This window comes from Trachemys scripta, chromosome 3 (assembly GCF_013100865.1).
Source record: "Trachemys scripta elegans isolate TJP31775 chromosome 3, CAS_Tse_1.0, whole genome shotgun sequence".
NCBI classification, from domain to species: domain Eukaryota; kingdom Metazoa; phylum Chordata; order Testudines; family Emydidae; genus Trachemys; species Trachemys scripta.
The window spans coordinates 109,868,834-109,891,077 of NC_048300.1; the positions used below are offsets into that span (position 1 = coordinate 109,868,834).

The 22,244-nt window shown below is 42.1% G+C and overlaps 1 protein-coding gene across 2 annotated transcripts; it reads right to left on the minus strand.

Annotated features, from left to right (window-relative positions):
• Positions 1 to 4,185: 4,185 nt before the first annotated feature.
• RNF146 (ring finger protein 146) lies at positions 4,186 to 20,836 on the minus strand. 2 transcript variants are annotated; one of them, XM_034765720.1, is made up of 3 exons: positions 20,679 to 20,836; positions 13,048 to 13,197; positions 4,186 to 5,938 (listed from the first exon to the last, which is right to left on the minus strand). In XM_034765720.1, exon 3 carries the CDS (start codon positions 5,935 to 5,937, stop codon positions 4,879 to 4,881), a length of 1,059 nt encoding a protein of 352 aa, XP_034621611.1. In that variant the 5' UTR covers position 5,938; positions 13,048 to 13,197; positions 20,679 to 20,836; the 3' UTR covers positions 4,186 to 4,878. The 2 variants fall into 2 exon arrangements, with proteins under 2 accessions (XP_034621611.1, XP_034621613.1); XM_034765722.1 differs by lacking the exon at positions 20,679 to 20,836 and adding an exon at positions 18,959 to 19,319.
• Between the last annotated feature and the right edge of the window lie 1,408 nt (positions 20,837 to 22,244).

The following is a 22,244-nucleotide window of genomic DNA, read 5'->3' on the forward strand; positions in this document are numbered from 1 at the left end:
CTCTGGCTCTTTGGCGCCTGTGGGCAAGCAGGGGATGAGATCAGGGTGGCCGGCACTCAGCCTGGAGTGCAGAGACTCCCCCAAACTGCCTCGCTGCCCAAGGGGCTTGGACCCGGCAGAAGGGGTCAGAACCCCTGAGCAGAGCCAGGCTGTAAGAGTGAGTGAGTGAGTGAGTGTGTGTGTGTGTGTGTGTCACACCCACAAGAAAATGTCTCTTTAAGCCCCTGGAAACCCCTCCATTTTGTCTTCAGCTAGCTCAAGTGATAGCCTCCCCGCAAAAGGATGTCTGAAAGAAACCAGAACAAAGGACAGTAACTACAGGGTGTGTGAGTGATTGCTGGACCCAGACTAGGAGGAGGCTAGTCTTTCAAAGAAGCTTATTGGAACATCTCTGAGGGTGAGATTTACCTGTATTTAGTTTCCTACTGTGGTAGGCTTAGACTTGTGTGTTTTATTTTATTTTGATTGGTAATTTACTTTGTTCTGTTATTACTTGGAACCACTTAAATCCTACTTTTTGTATTTAATAAAATCACTTTCAACTTATTAACCCAGAGCAACTATTAATACCTGAGAGGGAAAATAGCAGTGCATCTCTCTCTCTCAGTGTTATAGAGGGCAGACAATTTATGAGTTTACCCTGTATACGCTTCATACAGGATAAAATGGATTTATTTGGGGTTTGGACCCCATTGGGAGCTGGGTATCTGAGTGCTGGTGACAGGAGCACTTCTTAAGCTGTTTTCAGTTAAGCCTGCAGCTTGTGGAGGATGTGGTTCAGACTTGGATCTGTGTTTGCAGCAGGCAAGTGTGTCTGGCTCAAACAACGCAAGGTACCGAAGTCCCAAGCTGGCAGGGAAAATGGGCTCAGAGGTAGTCTAGGCACATCAGGTGGCAGTCCCAAAGGGATTTCTGTGACCCAACCCGTCACATTCCTAAGGCCCTTTGTCAATGTAGATGTATTTCTCTACCCTCTTCCCTTGGGATGTATCTAAACAGCCAGCAGAGAAGGACAACTAAGTGCTTGATGCTTCACTGGGTAGGCTTGTAAAAGTGGGCAAGAAGGAATACTGCCCTCAGGTGATTCTGAACCTGAGATCGTTATGAATTTGTAACCACGGGGAAACACGGTTGTGGGTTTTGAAGGAGTGACACCTACCAGAGCCTGAGTGTGAAGTTGGGGTGGCCTCTGGTAAGCTTTTTAGCATGCATGTGGGTTCTTTTATGGTTTTTAATATGTTTCTAGAATACTTTCACCTTAAGAATAAATGTGCTTTTTTATAAAGAGCTATGTGATAACTTACAACTGCAGGTCAGTATGCTGTTCGTAGCCTCTGGCGAGAAAGCAAAGTGCAGCTGGTGGTCTCATTAGGCTCTGTGGCTTGCTGGGAATATCACAATATAGACTGAGAACGGTACAGCCTGGAAAATTCCTGGTCAGAAGGAAGAGAAACACAGGTATCTGTACAAAAGAGGTGATGGGAGCCAGGAAGCTAGAGTGGGTGCCCTCAAAGAATCATTGAGAGGAAATACAGGCACAGTTGTCCTGAATTGTAACAGCCACCATCTTAGGTATCACAAGTCTTTCCCATAGCCCAAGCTTCCCTTCTGATTTACTTTCCCACACAAAATTTAAGGTTAGCAATGTCATACAGAAGTTGTAGTCCTTCCCCTCGCTCCCCTTCTAAATTGCCATGTGTGCATCTTTCCAATCTTTTCTTACAAGGTGGAAATCTCTTAATTCACTCAGCCAGAGATAAAAGTGATGCATTGTGGCTGCAGCTTAGCTAAAATTGGCAAGAAAAATAGCCTTCCCCCAAAAGGGTACTTGTTGTGGTAGCCAGGAAATCCACCCCCTCAACTGCAGGGGAGGAACCACTGAGCCCAGGTCACAAATGACTTCTTAGGACAAATAAACAGAAACAGGAGTCACCAGTTAAAAATCAGGGATACAGAAGGGGACACTGACCAGAGAACACTCTGGATAGCGCCCATCGCTCCTCAAAAGTGTCTAAGGAGTCAACGGACACTACCCAGAGAGACTCTTCCAATCCCTTGTCCAGTCATGCCTCCAGGCAATTGGCCCGAGAGTCACAGAGAACCCCCTTCATCAACCTTAATTAAAAATGGATCAGTTGATAGGCCAACGAAAAAATTAAACCTCCTACTGTCTCCTCTGACAAAATTCCAGACCATAACCCTTAAAATAATAGACTCAAGGAACCTTGTTTTGTGCCATGTGGTGCCCAAATTGGGGGATGGGGGGAGAAATACACATCTTCCCCAGCCCACTCCGCCACAGGTGTCCTTTTGCAATTCCTGCCTCTTCTGTCAGTCTCGAAACAACTCACCGGTGTGCTCAGATAATAATTTTAATCACATCCATCAATTTTTGGTATGGAGAAGAATGTAAGGCAAATTAGTTTCTACGGGACGTCAGATTCTCCTTTGTTTCATGTTCTACTTCAGTTTCCTAAACAGAAGCCAGACAATGCAATAGAGACCTGCATGGTGTTTGGATTTCTTTCCCTCACAGGTGTGCATTTCAATTAGGGCTTACAGAAAAACAGGAGGATTTGAATATGTGGGCTTCAATCTTATGGAAAAATTCTAAATCAGAATGGACCTCATTACATTCAAAGAACTGAAGTCCTAGAGAATAAAAACCACACCTTTCAGCTGAGGATTTTAAGTGTTGTACCCAATTTCTGTACAATTCAGGTATCATATTGCTATCATAACTGTATATGAAGTGTTGTTTTCCAATGACTTACATTAAGAAGCTGAGACACATGTTAATAGATGCTTTCTTATAATGTCTTAGTTTGTACATTTTTATTGCAAATATGGCCATGTCCTTTCCCTCCGACCAAAGACTGGATTGAATTAACTGAAATGGTTTCTTAATGAATTTTGAAAATTAAAAGCAAATGCAGTACTTACGAGCTCAAGTCAGCTCGAACTATTGTAAGCTTTTCTGAAGCCATAGTGGGAAAAGGCTTATCCTGTCTTTTGACACTGAGGCCAGCAGTAGAGCCACATCTCCCACTAAGGCCATGTCTACACTACAAAATTATGTTAACCTAACTTACATTGGTATAAAACCGCCAGAGTAATTACAGTACATTGCATAAAGAACGAGGAGTACTTGTGGCACTTTAGAGACTAAAAAATTTATTTCGGCATAAGCTTTCGTGGGGTAAAACCCACTTCATCGGATGCATGCAGTGGAAAATACAATAGGAAGATATACACACAGAGAACACAAAAAAATGGGTGTTGCCATACCAACAATAACAAGACTAATCAATTAAGGTGGGCTATTATCAGCAGGAGGGGAAAAAAAAAAAAACTTTGTGTGGGTCTACACTTTGCTCCTTGTGTCAGCGGTGCACGTCCTCACCAGGAGTGCTTGTATGGATTGCACTATCAGTGTGGGGCATTGTGGGACAGCTCCTGAAAGCCAGTAACAGTCAATATAAGCAACACAGTTTCTACACTGACATTGTGTCAACATAACTATATTGATCTTGACTCTTAGCTGCTTGTGGAGGAGGAGTTATTAAGTTGGCCTAAGGGTCAATTATGTCAGCGGAAGCGAAATTTAAGTGTAGATACATCCATGGTTAGGTTGATGTAAGCTGCCTTGCGTCGACCTAACTCTATAGTGTAGACCAGATCTACGAAAACCTCAGAAGCATGCCCCACCCTTTGAGAGCATAGAATTAGATTTCTAATGGTATATAAACAAGTGGAAATGTATTCCCTAATATTTGCATACCTTAGCTTTGCCACAACCAGGACCAAACATTTAAACTAGCTGCTTGTCTAAGATGAAATACATCCAGATAAACATACTTGCTCCACTACTGGATGTAACATGTATAGATCACCTGTGGTTTTCTCCTGCAATCCTTTACTTCTCCATCACAACAGCAAAATAAACTGAGCAGCCTTGAAGTCAGAATGCACGGCTTCTGACACCACAGTTGACATTCAGTCAGCCAGAAGGATGTGCTCATACCAGTCAGCACACTACATGATAACCTGGTCTGGGAAGTGAGAATTTCAAGATCCCTCAAAGCCAACCCAAAACTCCCTTTTTGGCAGCATAGCATGCCTGCTTCTGATACCTTTGTCTAAGTGCCCCTTGGTACAATTCAGTCAAAATGCAAAGACACCACAGATTGTTAAAGTGTAGTTTTTATTAAATTATAAATTTTGTAACAAAAACAAGACAGATCAACAAAGACCTCAAAAACAAACTACAAGGACTAGACAGCAAAGCCAATGAAAACGCCATGAAGTGTGTACAGATAAGAATTTTCAACAAAAGTTAATAGCATTTTTACATTTCCATTGCATGAAGATAAAATGATTTCTTTGTCTAATAAAACACATCTTAACTCCAAACTCACATATATTTTCTCACATTAAATTAAGCATCCTGCTCATACCCAACATCTTGTCTGTTCCCACATTGCTTTAGTGTTTTTTTCATATATCAATCCATGCAGAAAGTAGTAAGACACTTAATGCAACAGTCAGATAATGAAGACAATCTGAGTTGTACAGTGGATATACATTGGCCAAAAAGGGACTGAGTATCTCCACGGGGTAAAATGCTACAAAATAAACACAAAAGACATTTTCAAGAAAACTGGGTATTGCTAAGTAGCTTTCAAACCATTAACAAGACACCCCAGTTTCTTACATTTAAAGAGTCTTCCAGCTGAGACATGTTGAGAATTTAAGTTAACAGGCCAAATCTGTCCCCCGCCCCCGCTTCAAATACACTGCTGGGTTTGAGTGCAATGCCAGCATGGACAGAAAATTTACAGATACTGGACTGAGTTTTTAAAACACATGGCTCTAAATTTAAACTTCAGTTACCGTGCACTGTCCATCAGGCCTTCTAGATCTTACACTGGTGCTTACTGCCCCACCCCCTGCCACTGGTCTCTCTATTACTGATTGGTTTGCATTCGCATTCAAGTGTCTTTGCTGGGCAGAGGACGTGTGTTGCTGAAGTTGAGCATACACATCCTCACTATCGCTGCTATCATCCGATTCGGTTTCCTCAACGGAGGTATCAGGGGCTGGCACCCTACCAGAAGACGATGACTCATGGTCTTCCTCTCCCTCTCCCCTATGACTTCTTTCAGCCATGTTGTCTCCGTTTATTTGTAAGTGGGCAAAAGAGTTCTCTAAAGAAGTGCTTGCATCAGGTGATGGCGTTGCAGGACTCGTCAGCTGACCATCTAGTGAAGTTAGGGGTCTAGCAGAAACGGATGCTAGAGGCTGCGCAGCAGCAGCCCCCAGAGCCGATGTACTGTCTGCGCCATCAGCAGAGCTCTCTCTTCCTAGATTGACAGTGTTAGAATCACAGTCCAACCTAAGCCCGGCCACTCCCTTCTTTGGTATATCTATTATGTCCCGTTTTATTTTCCTGCGACGTCCATGCTCATTTCTCCTATACTGAACCATGTTTTCGAGATCTGCTACATACAAAAACCCAGCAATTAACATTTCAGTACTCTTTTTACCTTTGGAAAAGGCATCTTCCAGCTCCCTACTGGTACGTTCATCATATTGCCACCAACCATTTCTACCTTCATAGTACCAAGCATATTCCCCATTGCCTCTGCTCGCCACTTTGAGTTCCTCTGGCGATAGTAAGGTTGGCTTGTCAAGAAAGTCCTCAGGAATCTCTTGCCGACACAGTGCACATCGTTTTCCAAGCCAGGAAGCTCCCTTCACACACAGATAGCAGAAAACATGTTTACAAGGCAGACTCACTGGGTGGACACACGTTTGCAGACAGATAGCACATTCAGGGACTGTCAGGGAAGGTGTTGTATTGGAACACGACTCATTTGTCTTCCTGTTAGTGGGAAGCATGTTGATCGAGTGATCAATTTCACCACAGCCAGCCATCCTACAAAGAATCAGAAATAGATTTAAGTCAGGTTATAAAAGTGTTAAGCCAAATCAGTACCTTAACTCACCTAAGACAATACTAACCACAGAAGAAATAAAAGCCTTCCATGAAGTTAAACTTTCAGACAATCAGATATGAAACAAACTGAACATTTTAAAATATTTAAGTTTTATAGGTGCATACCTTTAGGAAAGATTATAGCATTCTGCTCCCTAGTTCAGGGACATTAACAAAAACAATGGCTTCCAAATACCAAGTTCAGCATCCCAACCTTGTTGTCTATTTCAGTTTTAGTATGCCAGTTCAGACTAATTGGTTTGCAGTTCCTTCTGTGCTCCCAGGCAGGGTGTTAGCTAATCAGTAAGGAATTTTCTTTCCTGCATACTCTGCTTGAGTGCATTCAGTCAGCCTCTTCAAGAAATGAACAGAAGCTGAAAGTTTGTAAATCTTGCTTTCATGACAGAAAATCCTCAAGAAGTGCTCTGCCTGTAGGCACCTACATGAAGCAACTTATAGGGCTTGTCTTAATAATGCTGGTGAGCATCAACTAAGGAGTACAGAAGATGGAAATACCTATTCAGCAGCCTTCTCCCACCCCCACAGCACTCTATGGGATGTTCTCATAAGGGACTTTCCTTCCTTCCTTCCTCTCATCTAATAGCCCTCAAGAGTCAGCTAGGCACCCAGGCAAAAGAAGTAACTTTGTGATGAATGGTGAGTTTTGTAGAGCAGTGGCTTTCAACCTTTTCAGACTTCTGTACCCCAACCCTTTCAAGAGTCTGATTTGTCTTGCATAATTCCAAATTACACCTCACTTTAAAAACTACTCTCTTACAAAAGACAAAAATACAAGGGTCACAACACACCAGTACTTAAAAATTGCTTCCTTTCTCATTTTTATCATATAATTATAAAATAAATCAATTGGAATATAAATATTGTACTTAAATTTCAATGTATAGTATATAGAGCAGTATAAACAAATCATTGTCTATATGAAATTTTAGGTAGTACTGACTTCGCTAGTGCTTTTTATGTAGCACAGTGTAAAACTAGGTAAATATCTAGATGAGTTGATGTACCCCCTGGAAGACCTCTACATACCCCCCTGGGTATGCGTACCTCTGGCTGAGAACCAGTGTTGTAGAGTGCTCAGAGAGAACCTGCATCATAATTCCTACCAGACATGGCTGTAGCTAGCAGTGACACGTGTTGGCAACCATATTAACTCTAGATTTAGGCTTGCAACAGATACCATTCCAGCTCCTTCTTGCCGGAGGTACCACCCTCCCTTCCCAAGTGGGTAACTATCAGTTTCTACTTTGCCTCTCCAGCCTACCATCTTTGGTAGGTGTTCTCAATGTAAAACTGTTCTTTAAAATATCTTCCCTCCTCCGAACAAGGTATTAGCTGCCTCAGGGTTGATACTAGTCCTCTTTACAATATACAGACTGCTGCCTACCAGACCCTCTCTCTCTTGGAGCAATGTTTCTTTTTCAGAACCAAACACCCCAAAGGTTTGAAAATTTCAGAAAGTTAATGTTAAGGAATTTTCAGGGGGGGGGGGGGTAGAGAACCCAGTTTGAAAGCTGTGTGAGATTAGAAGGGGAAAGAACTGTTAAAGGCCTAAAGGCTGTTAGGCATTATTTATCCCCTACAGAATTCAAAGGAAAAAGGAAACTAAGGACACAAAGCAGGCTACATGACAATACAAATCTGAAGATCAAACCTCTCTTTCTAGTTTTAGATAGGGTCCTTCATATAGCTTCCATGAGTCCAAAAAAACTACCTGAAGGGTTAAAATAATATTGGTGAGAACACGAATAAAGGGATCTTTCCTGTTCATTCTGTTGTGGAATCTCAAGTGCTCTCTTTGGGAGAATCCTAATTCAACACGATCTTCCTCCTAATACAGCAAGATTGTTTATCTTGAGGAAATTTATCAAACTACCTGGGACTCGGCTCCTTCAGGAACCAAGAAACTCTCTTCTTCCCCAGAGGATGTGCAATCCCTGAGGAACTCAGACACAGATAAGGATTTTAAAAGGATTACGTATGTAGCAGCATCTCAGGCCTTTTATTTTAGTGCATTCCCTATCTGCTAGGTAACATAGTTGGGTACTATCGTCATAATTTTCTTCTGAATGACAGACACTAATCTCTTCAAACCACTTCCTGGTCATCAATTTATGCGTGCTAAAAGCACCACAACTTGAGCACTTAGGAGATCATGTGGATAACTGTGCCCACCTATATGTCAGTTTCTTATCTGAGAATTTCCCCCTCCCTTAGGCAAGATCAATAACTAAGAGGAAAGATTAATGGAATCTTTGTAATAGTGTCTGAATTGCCATGCCAAAATGCAGAAATAGAATTACCATCTGGCAATTGTCTTTCTGCACAGTAATATATGCCAAATTGAGTGATTCACCCTAGAATGATCTGAGAAGATACTATACCAGTTGTGTTACAGATTTTCCTCCAATTAGCTTTCTTTGTAGCTTTCTCAGACTTTTGAAGTTATGTTTTGGAATAGAATTTGTTTAGATTCAAGTTAGTGTTTGTGCTTGAGAGTTTATTACAGAGGGACACAAGCTACTGATTTCTCAGAATACCCACAGGATGTAATGGAGCTGGTATTTCCCAGGGAAGTAATTGAAAGAAAAACCCTTTACTGATTACCATATGCCAACAGTTGAAGAGGAAAGCAGGAACAGCAGCTTCCATAATGGTGTATTACTGTCCAGAAAGACTGTTAAGAATCTTTACCTATTTCCCCACTAGTTTTTACAAGAGACTTCCTTCTGAATGCTCTTTTTAAAATTGTCCTCTTTAGAGGAGTGGAGGAAGTTAAACATCCTTTGTTTATAAATAGTTTTCTATACAAGTTTCATATCACACCTGATTAACACCTCAGAGAAAGCTGAGACTGCCAAACGCTAAGCATGAATGCAGCTGGTATTGGAAAATCACAAATTCTGGTGCCACAAATTGCACTTACTGGTAACCTCTAATGGAGATTCAAAGTTCCCACTATTTATAATAGCAATGCAAAGAGCATTAGCACTTAGAAACTCTGATCAATGGTTCAAATGAGTTAATTTATAGCTAACGTTAAACCTATGTTACTTCCAATTTGCCACGTGAAAGCATGTGGGGTGGAGTGGGGGGAAGCTAGATTTGCCTTTAGTCTTGGAATGCTGGCTCTCAGGAGAGAAACTGAGACATTCCTAGTTTACACAGATGTGTGTAATCTCTAGAAGAGATTGCCAAACTAATCAAATTCTGCTTCTTGACTTGCGAGTGTGGAACTGGAGAGAACAAGGGAGATGTCCTGCTAGGAGTCTACTACAGGCCACCTAACCAGGTGGAAGAGGTGGATGAGGCTTTTTTCAAGCAACTAACAAAATCATCCAAAGCCCAAGATTTGGTGGTGATGGGGGACTTCAACTATCCGGATATATGTTGGGAAAATAACACAGCGGGGCACAGACTATCCAACAAATTCTTGGACTGCATTGGAGACAACTTTTTATTTCAGAAGGTTGAAAAAGCTACTAGGGGGGAAGCTGTTCTAGACTTGATTTTAACAAATAGGGAGGAACTCATTGAGAATGTGAAAGTAGAAGGCAGCCTGGGTGAAAGTGATCATGAAATCATAGAGTTTGCAGTTCTAAGGAAGGGTAGAAGGGAGAACAGCAAAATAGAGACAATGGATTTCAGGAAGGCAGATTTTGGGAAGCTCAGAGAGCTGATAGGTAAGGTCCCATGGGAATCAAGACTGAGGGGAAAAAACAACTGAGGAGAGTTGGCAGTTTTTCAAAGGGACACTATTAAGGGCCCAAAAGCAAGCTATTCCGCTGGTTAGGAAAGATAGAAAATGTGGCAAAAGACCACCTTGGCTTAACCACGAGATCTTGCACGATCTAAAAAATAAAAAGGAGTCATATCAAAAATGGAAACTAGGACAGATTACAAAGGATGAATATAGGCAAACAACACAGGAATGCAGGGGCAAGATTAGAAAGGCAAAGGCACAAAATGAGCTCAAACTAGCTACGGGAATAAAAGGAAACAAGAAGACTTTTTATCAATACATTAGAAGCAAGAGGAAGACCAAAGACAGGGTAGGCCCACTGCTTAGTGAAGAGGGAGAAACTGTAACAGGAAACTTGGAAATGGCAGAGATGCTTAATGACTTCTTTGTTTCGGTCTTCACCGAGAAGTCTGAAGGAATGCCTAACATAGTGAATACTAATGGGAAGGGGGTAGGTTTAGCAGATAAAATAAAAAAAGAACAAGTTAAAAATCACTTAGAAAAGTTAGATGCCTGCAAGTCACCAGGGCCTGATTAAATGCATCCTAGAATACTCAAGGAGCTAATAGAGGAGGTATCTGAGCCTCTAGCTATTATCTGTGGAAAAGAGATTCCAGAAGACTGGAAAAGGGCAAATATAGTGCCCATCTATAAAAAGGGAAATAAAAACAACCCAGGAAACTACAGACCAGTTAGTTTAACTTCTGTGCCAGGGAAGATAATGGAGCAAGTAATTAAGGAAATCATCTGCAAACACTTGGAAGGTGGTAAGGTGATAGGGAACAGCCAGCATGGATTTGTGAAGAACAAATCATGTCAAACCAATCTGATAGCTTTCTTTGATAGGATAACGAGCCTTGTGGATAAGGGTGAAGCGGTGGATGTGGTATACCTAGACTTTAGTAAGGCATTTGATACGGTCTCGCATGATATTCTTATCGATAAACTAGGCAAATACAATTTAGATGGGGCTACTATAAGGTGGGTGCATAACTGGCTGGATAACTGTACTCAGAGAGTTGTTATTAATGGTTCCCAATCCTGCTGGAAAGGCGTAACGAGTGGGGTACCGCAGGGGTCTGTTTTGGGACCGGCTCTGTTCAATATCTTCATCAACGACTTAGATATTGGCATAGAAAGTACGCTTATTAAGTTTGCAGATGATACCAAACTGGGAGGGATTGCAACTACTTTGGAGGACCGGGTCATAATTCAAAATGATCTGGACAAATTGGAGAAATGGTCTGAGTTAAACAGGATGAAGTTTAACAAAGACAAATGCAAAGTGCTCCACTTAGGAAGGAAAAATCAATTTCACACATACAGAATGGGAAAAGACTGTCTAGGAAGGAGTGGAATGGATCTAGGGGTTATAGTGGACCACAAGCTAAATATGAGTCAACAGTGTGATGCTGTTGCAAAAAAAGCAAACATGATTCTGGGATGTATTAACAGGTGTGTTGTGAGCAAGACACGAGAAGTCATTCTTCCGCTCTACTCTGCTCTGGTTAGGCCTCAGCTGGAGTATTGTGTCCAGTTCTGGGCGCCGCATTTTAAAAAAGATGTGGAGAAATTGGAAAGGGTCCAAAGAAGAGCAACAAGAATGATTAAAGGTCTTGAGACCATGACCTATGAAGGAAGGCTGAAAGAATTGGGTTTGTTTAGTTTGGAAAAGAGAAGACTGAGAGGGGACATGATAACAGTTTTCAGGTATCTAAAAGGGTGTCATAAGGAGGAGGGAGAGAACTTGTTCACCTTAGCCTCTAAGGATAGAACCAGAAACAATGGGTTTAAACTGCAGCAAGGGAGGTCTAGGTTGGACATTAGGAAAAAGTTCCTGTCAGGGTGGTTAAACACTGGAACAAATTGCCTAGGGAGGTTGTGGAATCTCCGTCTCTGGAGATATTTAAGAGTAGGTTAGATAAATGTCTATCAGGGATGGTCTAGACAGTATTTGGTCCTGCCATGCGGGCAGGGGACTGGACTTTATGACCTCTCGAGGTCCCTTCCAGTCCTATAATCTATGCATCTATGAAAACTGGCTTATCTAGGACTTTTTGCTTATTCACTTGGCTTGAGCTAAAAGAGGAAGACAATTATTTGGGGGGGAATGATTTCAGGTAGCTAGGGCATGACAATCTTATCTCAAAATTCAAACAAGCACTGTTATTCCATAACTTAGAGGGATAAAAAACTGTTTTTTAAATTAACAAGGCTGAAGGTTTAATCCATTTCTCCAGAGGCCCAATCAGCTTCTTGGTTCCTATAACAGCTGAGGCCAACTGGAGTTGCATATGCACAAATTAGGCCCCAGAACATTTAAATTCAATAAAACCAACACCATCTAAACATGTCATTTTTAGAAGATCCTATCATTAATGTTTTTTCTTTAATAATCATGTTCTACGGGTTTACTTGATTAATCAGATCCAGTAGGACAAACAAAAAATATTTGTTTTTAAAATTAGTAAATGGCACTTCAAAAGGAGGAAAAAATATTTAGAGACCACAGTAGCAATGGTCAAGTTATGGTTCAGAAGGCACTTTCATTCCAAGCTTACTTTCAGGTGCTCATATAAGTAAAGGATAACTTACTCTGGGCTGAAATTTCCCATGTTTGTTCTTAGCCCAATGGTAATTTTTTTTATTTTGAAGTTTGATCAACAATTAATTGGGGTCAATCTGTAGGACTGCCTTTATCTTTAATTGCTTAAGCTCTATTTTCACTTTTTAAAATGGCTGATAAACGGGAAAAATTATGTTTCTTACCACTGTTGCAAAAAGCAGCCTAAAATATACATAGTTTTATTTTTAAAAGCGGTCTTTGAAATGAACTATCTGAAACATTTGGACCAAAAATTCAGGTGTGAAAAGAATGCTCAAAGAACACTGGGCATTTGAACCACATTAAACAATGCATGTTGAAATGCAATAAACCACTTAAGATGGACCCAACCCACACTTCTGCCAGACATCTGTCCCTGTTATCCCCTATTTTTATAGGAATGTATTATCATTAAATCATACATACAATTTCACACATTCTTTGGCTGTATGTCTGGAAGTGTCCTCATTAGCACTCAAAACTTGGAACAGGTGATGCAGGAGATCTAGATAAAAAGCCTTCAGGCATTGTGGGTCCCTTCAAAGAGAGAAACTGGATTTATCCAAGTAGATAATTATTTTTGTTAATAGTAAAGGCCAGATTTTGAACCTCAACTCAGTATCTCTTTAAATAACTGATAAATGCAAGTCAATTAACATAATAAAACAATGATGTTGAGCTTACTTCTTTTTTAGTATGGTTCCTGCTGAAGCATGCCACAAGACTAAAATTATCCTCTTCAAATGTATCCAATCAGAATATAGTGTACTCTTTTCCACTGTTGGCTCATTCTTCTGCTCTGCACAAGGGAGCACTACTAGCGTTTCAACTTCTCTGCAAGTTGAGGAAAAGAAAACATCATTATTAGAGCAACACTGAACAGAGTTCCCTTTCATTTAGCAGTCTAATAGCAAACAAAATACAGTGTTATGTTCTCATTCCAGCAAACAGAAGAATACCACCCTCTTTTACCATTTTATGCAGGATATTTTCAACATCTAGAAATACAGTTTTCAAACAGGTGGTTGTCTTGTTTTAAAATCCCCAATTTCTGCCTGCATTTTGTCATCCACTTTTATGATATCAAACTTCAACAAACCTACCTCACTTTCTAAGGTATTTATAAAGGCAATTGCATTGATATACAAGAAGTAGGTAACTGCAGGTGAACAGTGATTCTTAAGACTGCTGCTTCCTATGTACTGGCAAGCAGTGGAGAAACAAGAGCAACTATGTTCATACCTAATAGTACTCTCTCTACTTCCCAAGCCTTTCGACACATTGCATAATTCTAGGAAGTTGTGTGCTCAATCACAAGTCCCTTTTTAAACTCAGGGAGTTTGGGAAGGCAGAGGGGCTTTAACATTCATAAAATGTTTTGGGATTCATTCATAATAAATTGCATGTATGCATTTTGTGAGAGAGGATGAGAAGGTAATTCAGTTTCCATAACCATTTAGTCAAATGTCTCCTTCAAAGTGCCAAGGGTACCAGTTAATGCCAGTCATGATACACTTTGGCTTGTGTGACATGAATTAGTGTCAGTCTAGTTTCTGCTGAACAAATCACACATTGCAAATAGCTATCAGATGGTAATAACTGTCTTACTAATGATAAAAGCTGGAACTGAAGCAGTGACTCTAATAACTCTAAAGCAGGGATCTGCAACCCCCCCGAGGTCACAAAATGATACCAAGGTGTCAAGACCACATTGTTCCCATGCCCTAACTGGGATCAAGAGAGGTCTTCCTTTTTTAATAGTGAGATGAAATATGGAAATAGTTGATAACTCTTAGTGTATGGCTACACTACCCATGTTACAGCGCGGCCACGGCAGTGATGTAATGTGGGCAATATAGACACACTATCGCCAGGGGAGAGCTCTCCCGGAGATAAAAAAAACCCAGAACGAGCAGTGGTAGCTTTATCACACTGTCTATACTGGCACTTTTCAGCGCTAAAACTTTTGTTGCTCAGGGATGTGTTTTTTCACACCCCTGAACGACAAAAGTTTTAGCGCTGAAAGTGGCAGCATATACACAGCCTTACTCGTGCTCTAAAGCATTACCAGTCCTATGAGAAGGGCTCCGTGTCTGTCACAGAGCTCATGGAAGTCATGGATTCCGTGACTTTTCGCAACCTCTGGGACTTCCGCAGGGGCCAGTGTGGCTGACCTCAGGGGTGCCAAAGCAGCTGGCCCCCGGGACAGCCACATCAGCCGCTGCTCCGGGGGTCACGGCAGCGGTCCCCGGGCAGCTGGCTGGAGCAGCCGCAATTCTGGGCACTGGTCCCTGGCCAGCCGGCTGGAGCAACAGCGGTTCCCGGCCGGCCAAAGCAGCCATGGCCTCGGGCAGCAGTCCTCAGCTGACCAGCCGGAGCAGCTGTGGTCCGCTGGCCCCGGCAGCTGGTGCTGCTGGCCTTGGTTGCCCACTCCCAAATTTAATCATCGGTATTTTTAGTATAAGTCATGGATAGGTTGCGGGCTGTGAATTTTTGTTTATTGCCCATGACCTCTCCATGACTTTTACTAAAAATACCCTGACTAAACCGTTGCCTTACCTATGCCTATGTGTTATACATTCCTCCTCTGCATCATGTATTACATCTGAGGTTCATTTTAAAGTGAACGTGTGGAAGTGTCATATGTTTCCATTCACTCAAGAAAAGAGCTATTTCAGTGAAATTTTAGTGCCCAGATCTGACTCATATGTATGCAGCAGAGTGAAGTTAAAAAGTGATAGGTCCCCGAGAGAGAGCTGAATACTTAGCATAATTGTAGAACATACATCATTGATAACAGCAGACTGTAAATGTTTAGATGACTTTTTAGTTAACGTGTTTGAGTAATAAATGGCCATACTAAAGTTATTATCTGGCTACAGCTGAGTATGGGACATTTTAGAAATTATTCCTAAGAAATATTGCCAAGATCAACAGGCCTCAACATATGTCCTCACACCCTTTTAAAGGCAAAGGTTGTTTTCAGTGTCTCTGGTCATCCCCCACCTCCTCCACCCATTAGCTTCCAAAAAGAAGAGCTGCAATAGTGTTAAAATTTCAGCTCCTCCGTAAGCAGCCCAACAGACAAGATATTGGGTTTACTGTGACCAAAGAGTCAGTTGTAACAAAGCTCAAGGCCCTGGGTATGGTGTTGATTTATCACCTTTCAGAAGCTGGCATTGAATTACGGCTGCTGCATCTCATTTAAAGAAGCTTTTTGTCTAACCCTTTTCCGAATCCACTGTCAGAGGTGATGATACACATCATAACCCAAATTAATTAACTGTGGAGTGGGGAGAAGGAAAATAAGTCAGGTCTTTCAATTCTGAATGAGTCCTTTTCAAAAGAGTATGCTCTGGGAGTGTAATTATCCCTAAAAAAAAAAAAAAAAAAAATCTCATCGGGGATATAATTATAAGGTTAAGGTAAAGCAGCTTTTTAACTGCTCTGTACCTTTAAAATGAATTACTTCAGAAACTGACTTCAGGAAACTTGTACATTTCATTAAACTGTTATTTCTACATTAAGCAAGCCTTGAAAAATTTACCTAGTCAGGATGAAAGATCCCTGGGCTGAATGAAACCTGCACCCTTCCCCAAACTGCCCCTGCTCTGAATTTCTGTATGTTTTAAAGTAATTTCTCACCCTATGCACCTAACATTCTCTTCCCCACCTGTACCACACCCAACTCTCCCATTACACACATAAAACCTCATTTCATTCACCAATCATCTCACACACAGGGGCTGAAACATTTATTCAACACCTAACAGCCAAATTATTAAACTAGAGGAGCAGCTCCAATGGCCAGGAGCAACATCCAGGTGACAGCCACATCCCACACCAGCTGCTGTGAAAGTGAAAGGTGCTGGGATTTCTACCGAACTGATGTCCATGGTCTATACTCAGGGGTTCCATCTTTTGAAGTGTCTGGCTAGCAGGTGTCTCCTGCATCCTTCAAAGCCCCTTTGGTTGTTGCAAGAGTGATGGTGGGGTTCTCCCAACAAAACCATCATCCCCCCCCTGCATCTGATTTTGGCACCCTCCTCTACTGCTCAGAGCTTTTCCCAAATTGAAACAGAAGAAAATTGATTATTCTTGTCAGTTTAACTGCTGCCCACAGAGTACTCTCTAACAGCAGTGAAGACCGGGAATGCTCTGGTCAGTTTTTGCTTGGATGCTGCTTTGGAGTTCTGAACAGCAATAGAGGAACTAAAAATCTGCGGATTTAGGAAGACAGAGCTTTCAGTTTCTACTTTGTTCATATTTGGAAGGTGATCTTCACAGTCATAAGGGCCAGATAGAAGCTTATTTCCAGATAGAAGCTTATATTTTGCAAAAGCAGATAGCACGAAAGCTTCCTGCTTGCCAAAGGCTAGTGGATGTTTAAAGCCTTGTATTAAACAGTACTGCCAACCTTGCGAGTACTGTACCACTACACAGAGTACTCTGAAATAATTAATGCAATTAAGACATTAATTCATGAAATTAAGATTTAAGATTGCCCCTGTATGCTTAAAAAGATATGAAATCCTCATTCAATAACTTGTCAATAAATGTAATTTAAGATACATATAAACTTTTCTTCTGTAAATACAGCTGGCTCTACCAAAAGCCAATTTTAGAATTTTTCATTAGGCTCCCTGACTCAAAAGATGTCAAAGAAACCCCTGTCTGTATAGTGCCTCTGCTTAATACTCATGAAGCAGTTACAAAAATTGCAGAATTTTTATAAGATACTCCAACTTAAAAAATGAAAATTATACTTCCGTCTGAAAATTTGTTACCTGCCATTGCTACAATTAACACATGATATTACTATAACTGAAATTAGTTTGTCTTCTTTGTGCATTTGACAGCACACTGTGACAGACAGTTTCACTGTCTCCCCCATATAACCAGTAACTTTCCCATGTTTGCGTGAATGCAAAGCAGTAGGAAAGATTTAAAATATATATATATATTAGTGATTAGAAAGATTTTATATATCTATATCTATCTATATAGATATAGATATATAAATGATGTGATTAGATTTCAAGTTGATAGAGTCCTTTTATGCATTCCATGATCAGTTAATAAAAAGGGCTGATGTTTAGTTAGCAGATATATCCATTCACTACTGTATCACTGGGAAAAAAATTAGTATAAAATGGTCAAACATTTTTATCAAAACTGGTGAAGAGATGTTAAAAATAAAAGTTTTCCTCCTCTTATTCTGCTACAACTGGAACCTGAATTCTAAGCCCAGTTAGGACAGATGCGTTACAGAAGTTTCAATTTCACAGGATCATAGGAATGTCGAGCTGGAAGGGTCCTCAAGAAGTGATCAAGTCTAGCTCCCTGTACTCAGGCAGGACCAAAGTAAACCTAGACCACCCTGACAGGTGACTGTCCAACCTGTTCATGAAAACCTCCAATGATGAGGTTTCCATACCTTCCCTTGGAAGCCTATTCCAGATCTTAACTGCCTTTATAGGTAGAAAGTTTTCCCTAATATCTAATCTAACTCTGCCTTGATGCAGATTAAGCCTGTTACTTCTTATCCTACCTTCAGTGAACATGGAGAACAATTGAACACAGTCCTCTTTAGAACGGCCCTTAACATAGTTGAAGATTATTTCTAATAAAGGATAAACAACTGCCAAATTTAATAATCCTACTATGGACTTATTTCTAATATATCTAAACTTTGATTCACCATTCATAACTAAAACAATATAATATTCATTAACTCCAACAGGAATTTTGCCAGTGATGTCCGTGGAAGCAGGTTCGGGCCCCAAATTACCACTGCTGCGTAAAGACAGGTGCTGGATACAGCAACACCTTTATAACTTTGATTAAAATGCACAGCAGAGAAAGAGTATGATTCTGTTAAGTTGGCTTTCTACCACCAATTCTAGAAGTCAATTGTTCCTGTACGCTTTGAAAATTCTGCAGTTCCATCTTGGTAACTGACCGTTCGATTACAGCTAAATTGATGCTGCATAATTTGAAGATGCAAGTTAAATCATATTTCATCAATTGATTTACACATTTATTAAAAAATGGGCACAATTTCCTTCCTTCATTCAGCACAGATTCTGCACCATATCAATAGAGTCAGAGTAGCATTTTTTATTTCTTACGACTACTGTAATTGTTAGCAATTTAGTTCTGTCCAACAGATTGTAGAGTAAATTGCTGCAAAATTATCAGTAAATAAAAGTCAGATTTACTCTCATTTTGACCGAGACCAGTTCCAAAGACCAGTTTTAAACAAACTGTCAACACTTGTCTGCTGCATCTGTGCTTTTGTTTTCAAACTTGTATTTGATTGCAATATTTCCTTTAAGATATCAAATTTGAGAAACACAAAAATAAATTCTGTACCTTATTCCTCCTAACTATTACTAAATATTCTGGAATTTGTTTTAGCACACAAGCAAATAACTACAACATTTACAGTCCGCAAAATAGGAAGATTACCATGAGATTCAGTCAAAGAGTAAACATTTTATCGTTTTTATTGTGAACTAAAAACACTTTCAATTTGTTAGATCATGCCAATATAGGTTACTATCTGATGCTCTTAGATAAAAATTATATTTACCAGATATTCCTAGTAGTCTATTAGTTTCAGTGGAGAAGCTGTGTCATCTGTTCTTTGTACCAAAAACTGGGCCACAGATTCTATTTTCATCTTCCATTTAAACTTGCTAAAAACAATGCAAGGAAATCCCAGGACCCAAACTATTAGTTACCAAAAAAAGCATTTTCACTAAAAGTTTTTGGGTGCCCCCTTTTTAGACCTCCTAAAGTACCTTAAGCATTTTGATATAATTTCCTAGCTCAGTTTTTTATTACAATAATGGAAGTTACAAGCTACAGAGATGACATTTTGAAAACAGGATAGACAAAATACTGCACAGCATTATTTAAAAGATATTAAAAATTAATACTTCACACTTACGCAATTCCTTTACTCTGAGGAGCAGCCATTCCCCCTCCCTTCTCCCCTCCCCCCCAACATTCCTCCGTGCCTCCCTATGGGGGCACGCCCCACTGTTTGAGGACCCCTGGTCTAGAGTATTGAAACTTAGATATATTTTAATATTTGCAAGTCAATTCTGCCTCCACTAACTGTTCAAAATACCCAACCACAGAAGAAACTGTGGAAAACACTACAAATACCTAAAACAAAGCAAAATAATCCTGTGTGAAGTCATCAAAAGACATATGAATGCAAGATTCGGATGAAAGATGATCAGCTATTTCTCAAATGTCTGGATATTACTTATATCTAAGCTTGGAAGTAAGATTTTAGCAGTAAATGTTGGTAAACATTAATTTCACCATACACATAAACCCATGAAAAATAGTTCCATCCATGATAACTGAAATTTACAGAGACAAATAAGAAAAATGCCGCTTGAGACCTTCTTAGAGCTTGATTTGAGAACATTTCGGTTTTATGTTTTGACATGTGATGTTGACAATTTGTGTTTTAAGTTATAAAAACGTAACTTCTTGAATCTCAGTGTCTACTGTCATTAAACAATTGTCTGAACCCGTCTGACTACCTATAATTTCCCACAACCATGAACATTTAAATCAATAAAAATATGCAGAAAAATAGACATGGGTATTATCCGTGCAAATCATAAAACAACAACAAAAAATTTCTCCCAAGCCTAGTTACATCACACCCCACCCTGGGCTTCCCACCTGTCAGGAGACACAGGTCCCCTCCCCAGAGGGTTTTCAAAGCTCGTGGATAAATTATAAATTTACTGCGAGTTTGATGGTTTACGATTTTTTTTTCAAATAAAATGTTCAATGGGGTCAAGTTTCCCCGATGCGCTGCCCCCACCCCCACCCGTGGGCTGAGCTCGGAAGGGGGCGAGGGGGATAAATTAGCACAGTTCCAGGGGGGAGGGGGAAGGACACCGGCGTCACGTGACCGAGGGGTTACGCAGTTGCCAAACAACGCAGCCCGATTCCCCCGGGTGGGTGGTTGCCAGGGGCTTTGCCCGCCCCGCTCCTATCCGGCAAAGCGGTGCGGGCCCCGCTCCGAGTGAGGGGCGGGCGGGCTCCCGCTTCTCCGTAGGCAGTTACCACCCGCCCCACCCCGGGGGCTCTGTGGCCTTTTGTCCAGGGCCCCGTACGGCGGCCCCGGCATCCGCCACAGCCCCCGGGTCGGGAAGGCCCCAGCGGGAGCCGCTGTGAGGAGTCCGCGGGGTGGGTGAACGGACCCCCCCGACTCTCCGTCCGCGGGCGCGCGCAAGCGCTCGAGCGGCGGGATCTAGAACGCGGCGGCGTCACGGACTCACCCGCGGGCCCGGCTCGCGCTGCTCCGTGCCTTCACCGCTGAGCGACGAGCAAACAGCCGCCCGAGCCACCGTCACCTGCCGCCGCCGCTTCCAGCCGCCGAGAGAACGAGACGCGACGACGTCAGCGCGTAGAGGGGAGGGGGAATGCACCGTGGCGGGGGGGAGCCTAAGAGGGGGTGGTGACAAACTAGACCCCCCATTGGCGCGCAGCCAAGTAGCCCCTCCCCCCGCGGTGTGTCTCTGGGGAGACCCCCAGCCTACAATACTCACAGCCATCTTCCTACTGCTGCGCGTGTCCGCCGCGCGCTCCCTCTTGCTGCTTAGGCCCCGGCGGGTGGCGCGCGGCCCTTGGGGCGCGCACCGCGGGGAGCGCTGCGGAACGTGTCTGAGCCTGTGCCCAGCAGCCCGGAGCCGGCCGGGGCCGCCCCTGCGCAGACCCGGCTCCCCCTTGCGGCCTGCGGCGGCGGGGACCCCACAGTACCTAGCCCAGCCCTCATGCTCCAGCGCTGCCGGCCAGCGGGGACCATCCGCTCTCGGAGTCTGACCTCGTGGGCGGCGGCGCAGGCTGCGCCCGCTCAGCCCTGCAGGGTTTGGCCAACGCGAATCTTCCAGCTGGGCGGCCAGGTAGCCTGGCTCTGCGGCCAGCAAGAGGTGGAGAAGCTCGCAGTTCGCTTCAGTGGTGACTCCCCTTCACTGTTATTTTATACCTAATGTTGCATGTGTCCGGCTTGAGCTCCCAGCCCCTGGTTCTTGTCCTGATTCCTGCCGCTGGATTAGCGAGCCCCCGTGGACCCGGTATTGTCTCGTTGTGCGCTGTGGTCTTTTGGACCGGCTAAGCTCTTCAGGTCTCTCGCTATAGGGCATTTTCTCCAGCTCTTGGATCGTTTTGGTGGCTCTTCTCTGCACCTTTCCATTTTTTCAGCATCCTTTTAAAAACGTGGGCACCAGATTTGTATACTGTGGTCCTCACTAGTGCTGTATATAGGGGTAAAATCACCTCCCCATGCCTACTCACTACTCTCCTCTTTACACACACTAGAATTTGTTAATGCTGTAGGTGCCAATGCAATATAAATGTTATATAATAATATCTAACAATTATGCTGCATAATGAAACTCAGCAGTGCTATAAATTACATGGTCTGAGTCCTGAAGTGCATCCTAGTGCTCACAATTTTATTCTGAGTTTCACAGTATTTGGTGGCTTTCATAAAGCTGCAGCTCCTGGACTGAAGTGATTATGTATAACCTCAGTTTTTATTAAAAAGAGGTAAATTTCTAGCCAGAGAATAGCTTCGAAACCCAACCTGAGAGCACGATAACAGCCCCGCAACCAAATAAAAAGTACCCATATGTACTATGCTTTAAAATCTCATTCTTTTTAAACCATAGTCAAGATTGGTGGAGCACATGATTTTGAGCACTTGAGGTTGTACCAATCATAACACTACTGAACTGGCAAGCACATGTGTGTGTTTGTACAGTACTACTTGGCAGGATGGGATCAGGAGCCCCTGCCATACTCATACTGTCCTGCAATGCTGACTACAAAAGGGAACTTGCCTT

Bases quoted from the DNA above. Each gene is read 5' to 3' on its own strand.
- RNF146 (XM_034765720.1), bottom strand. From the start codon at position 5,937: ATGGCTGGCTGTGGTGAAATTGATCACTCGATCAACATGCTTCCCACT.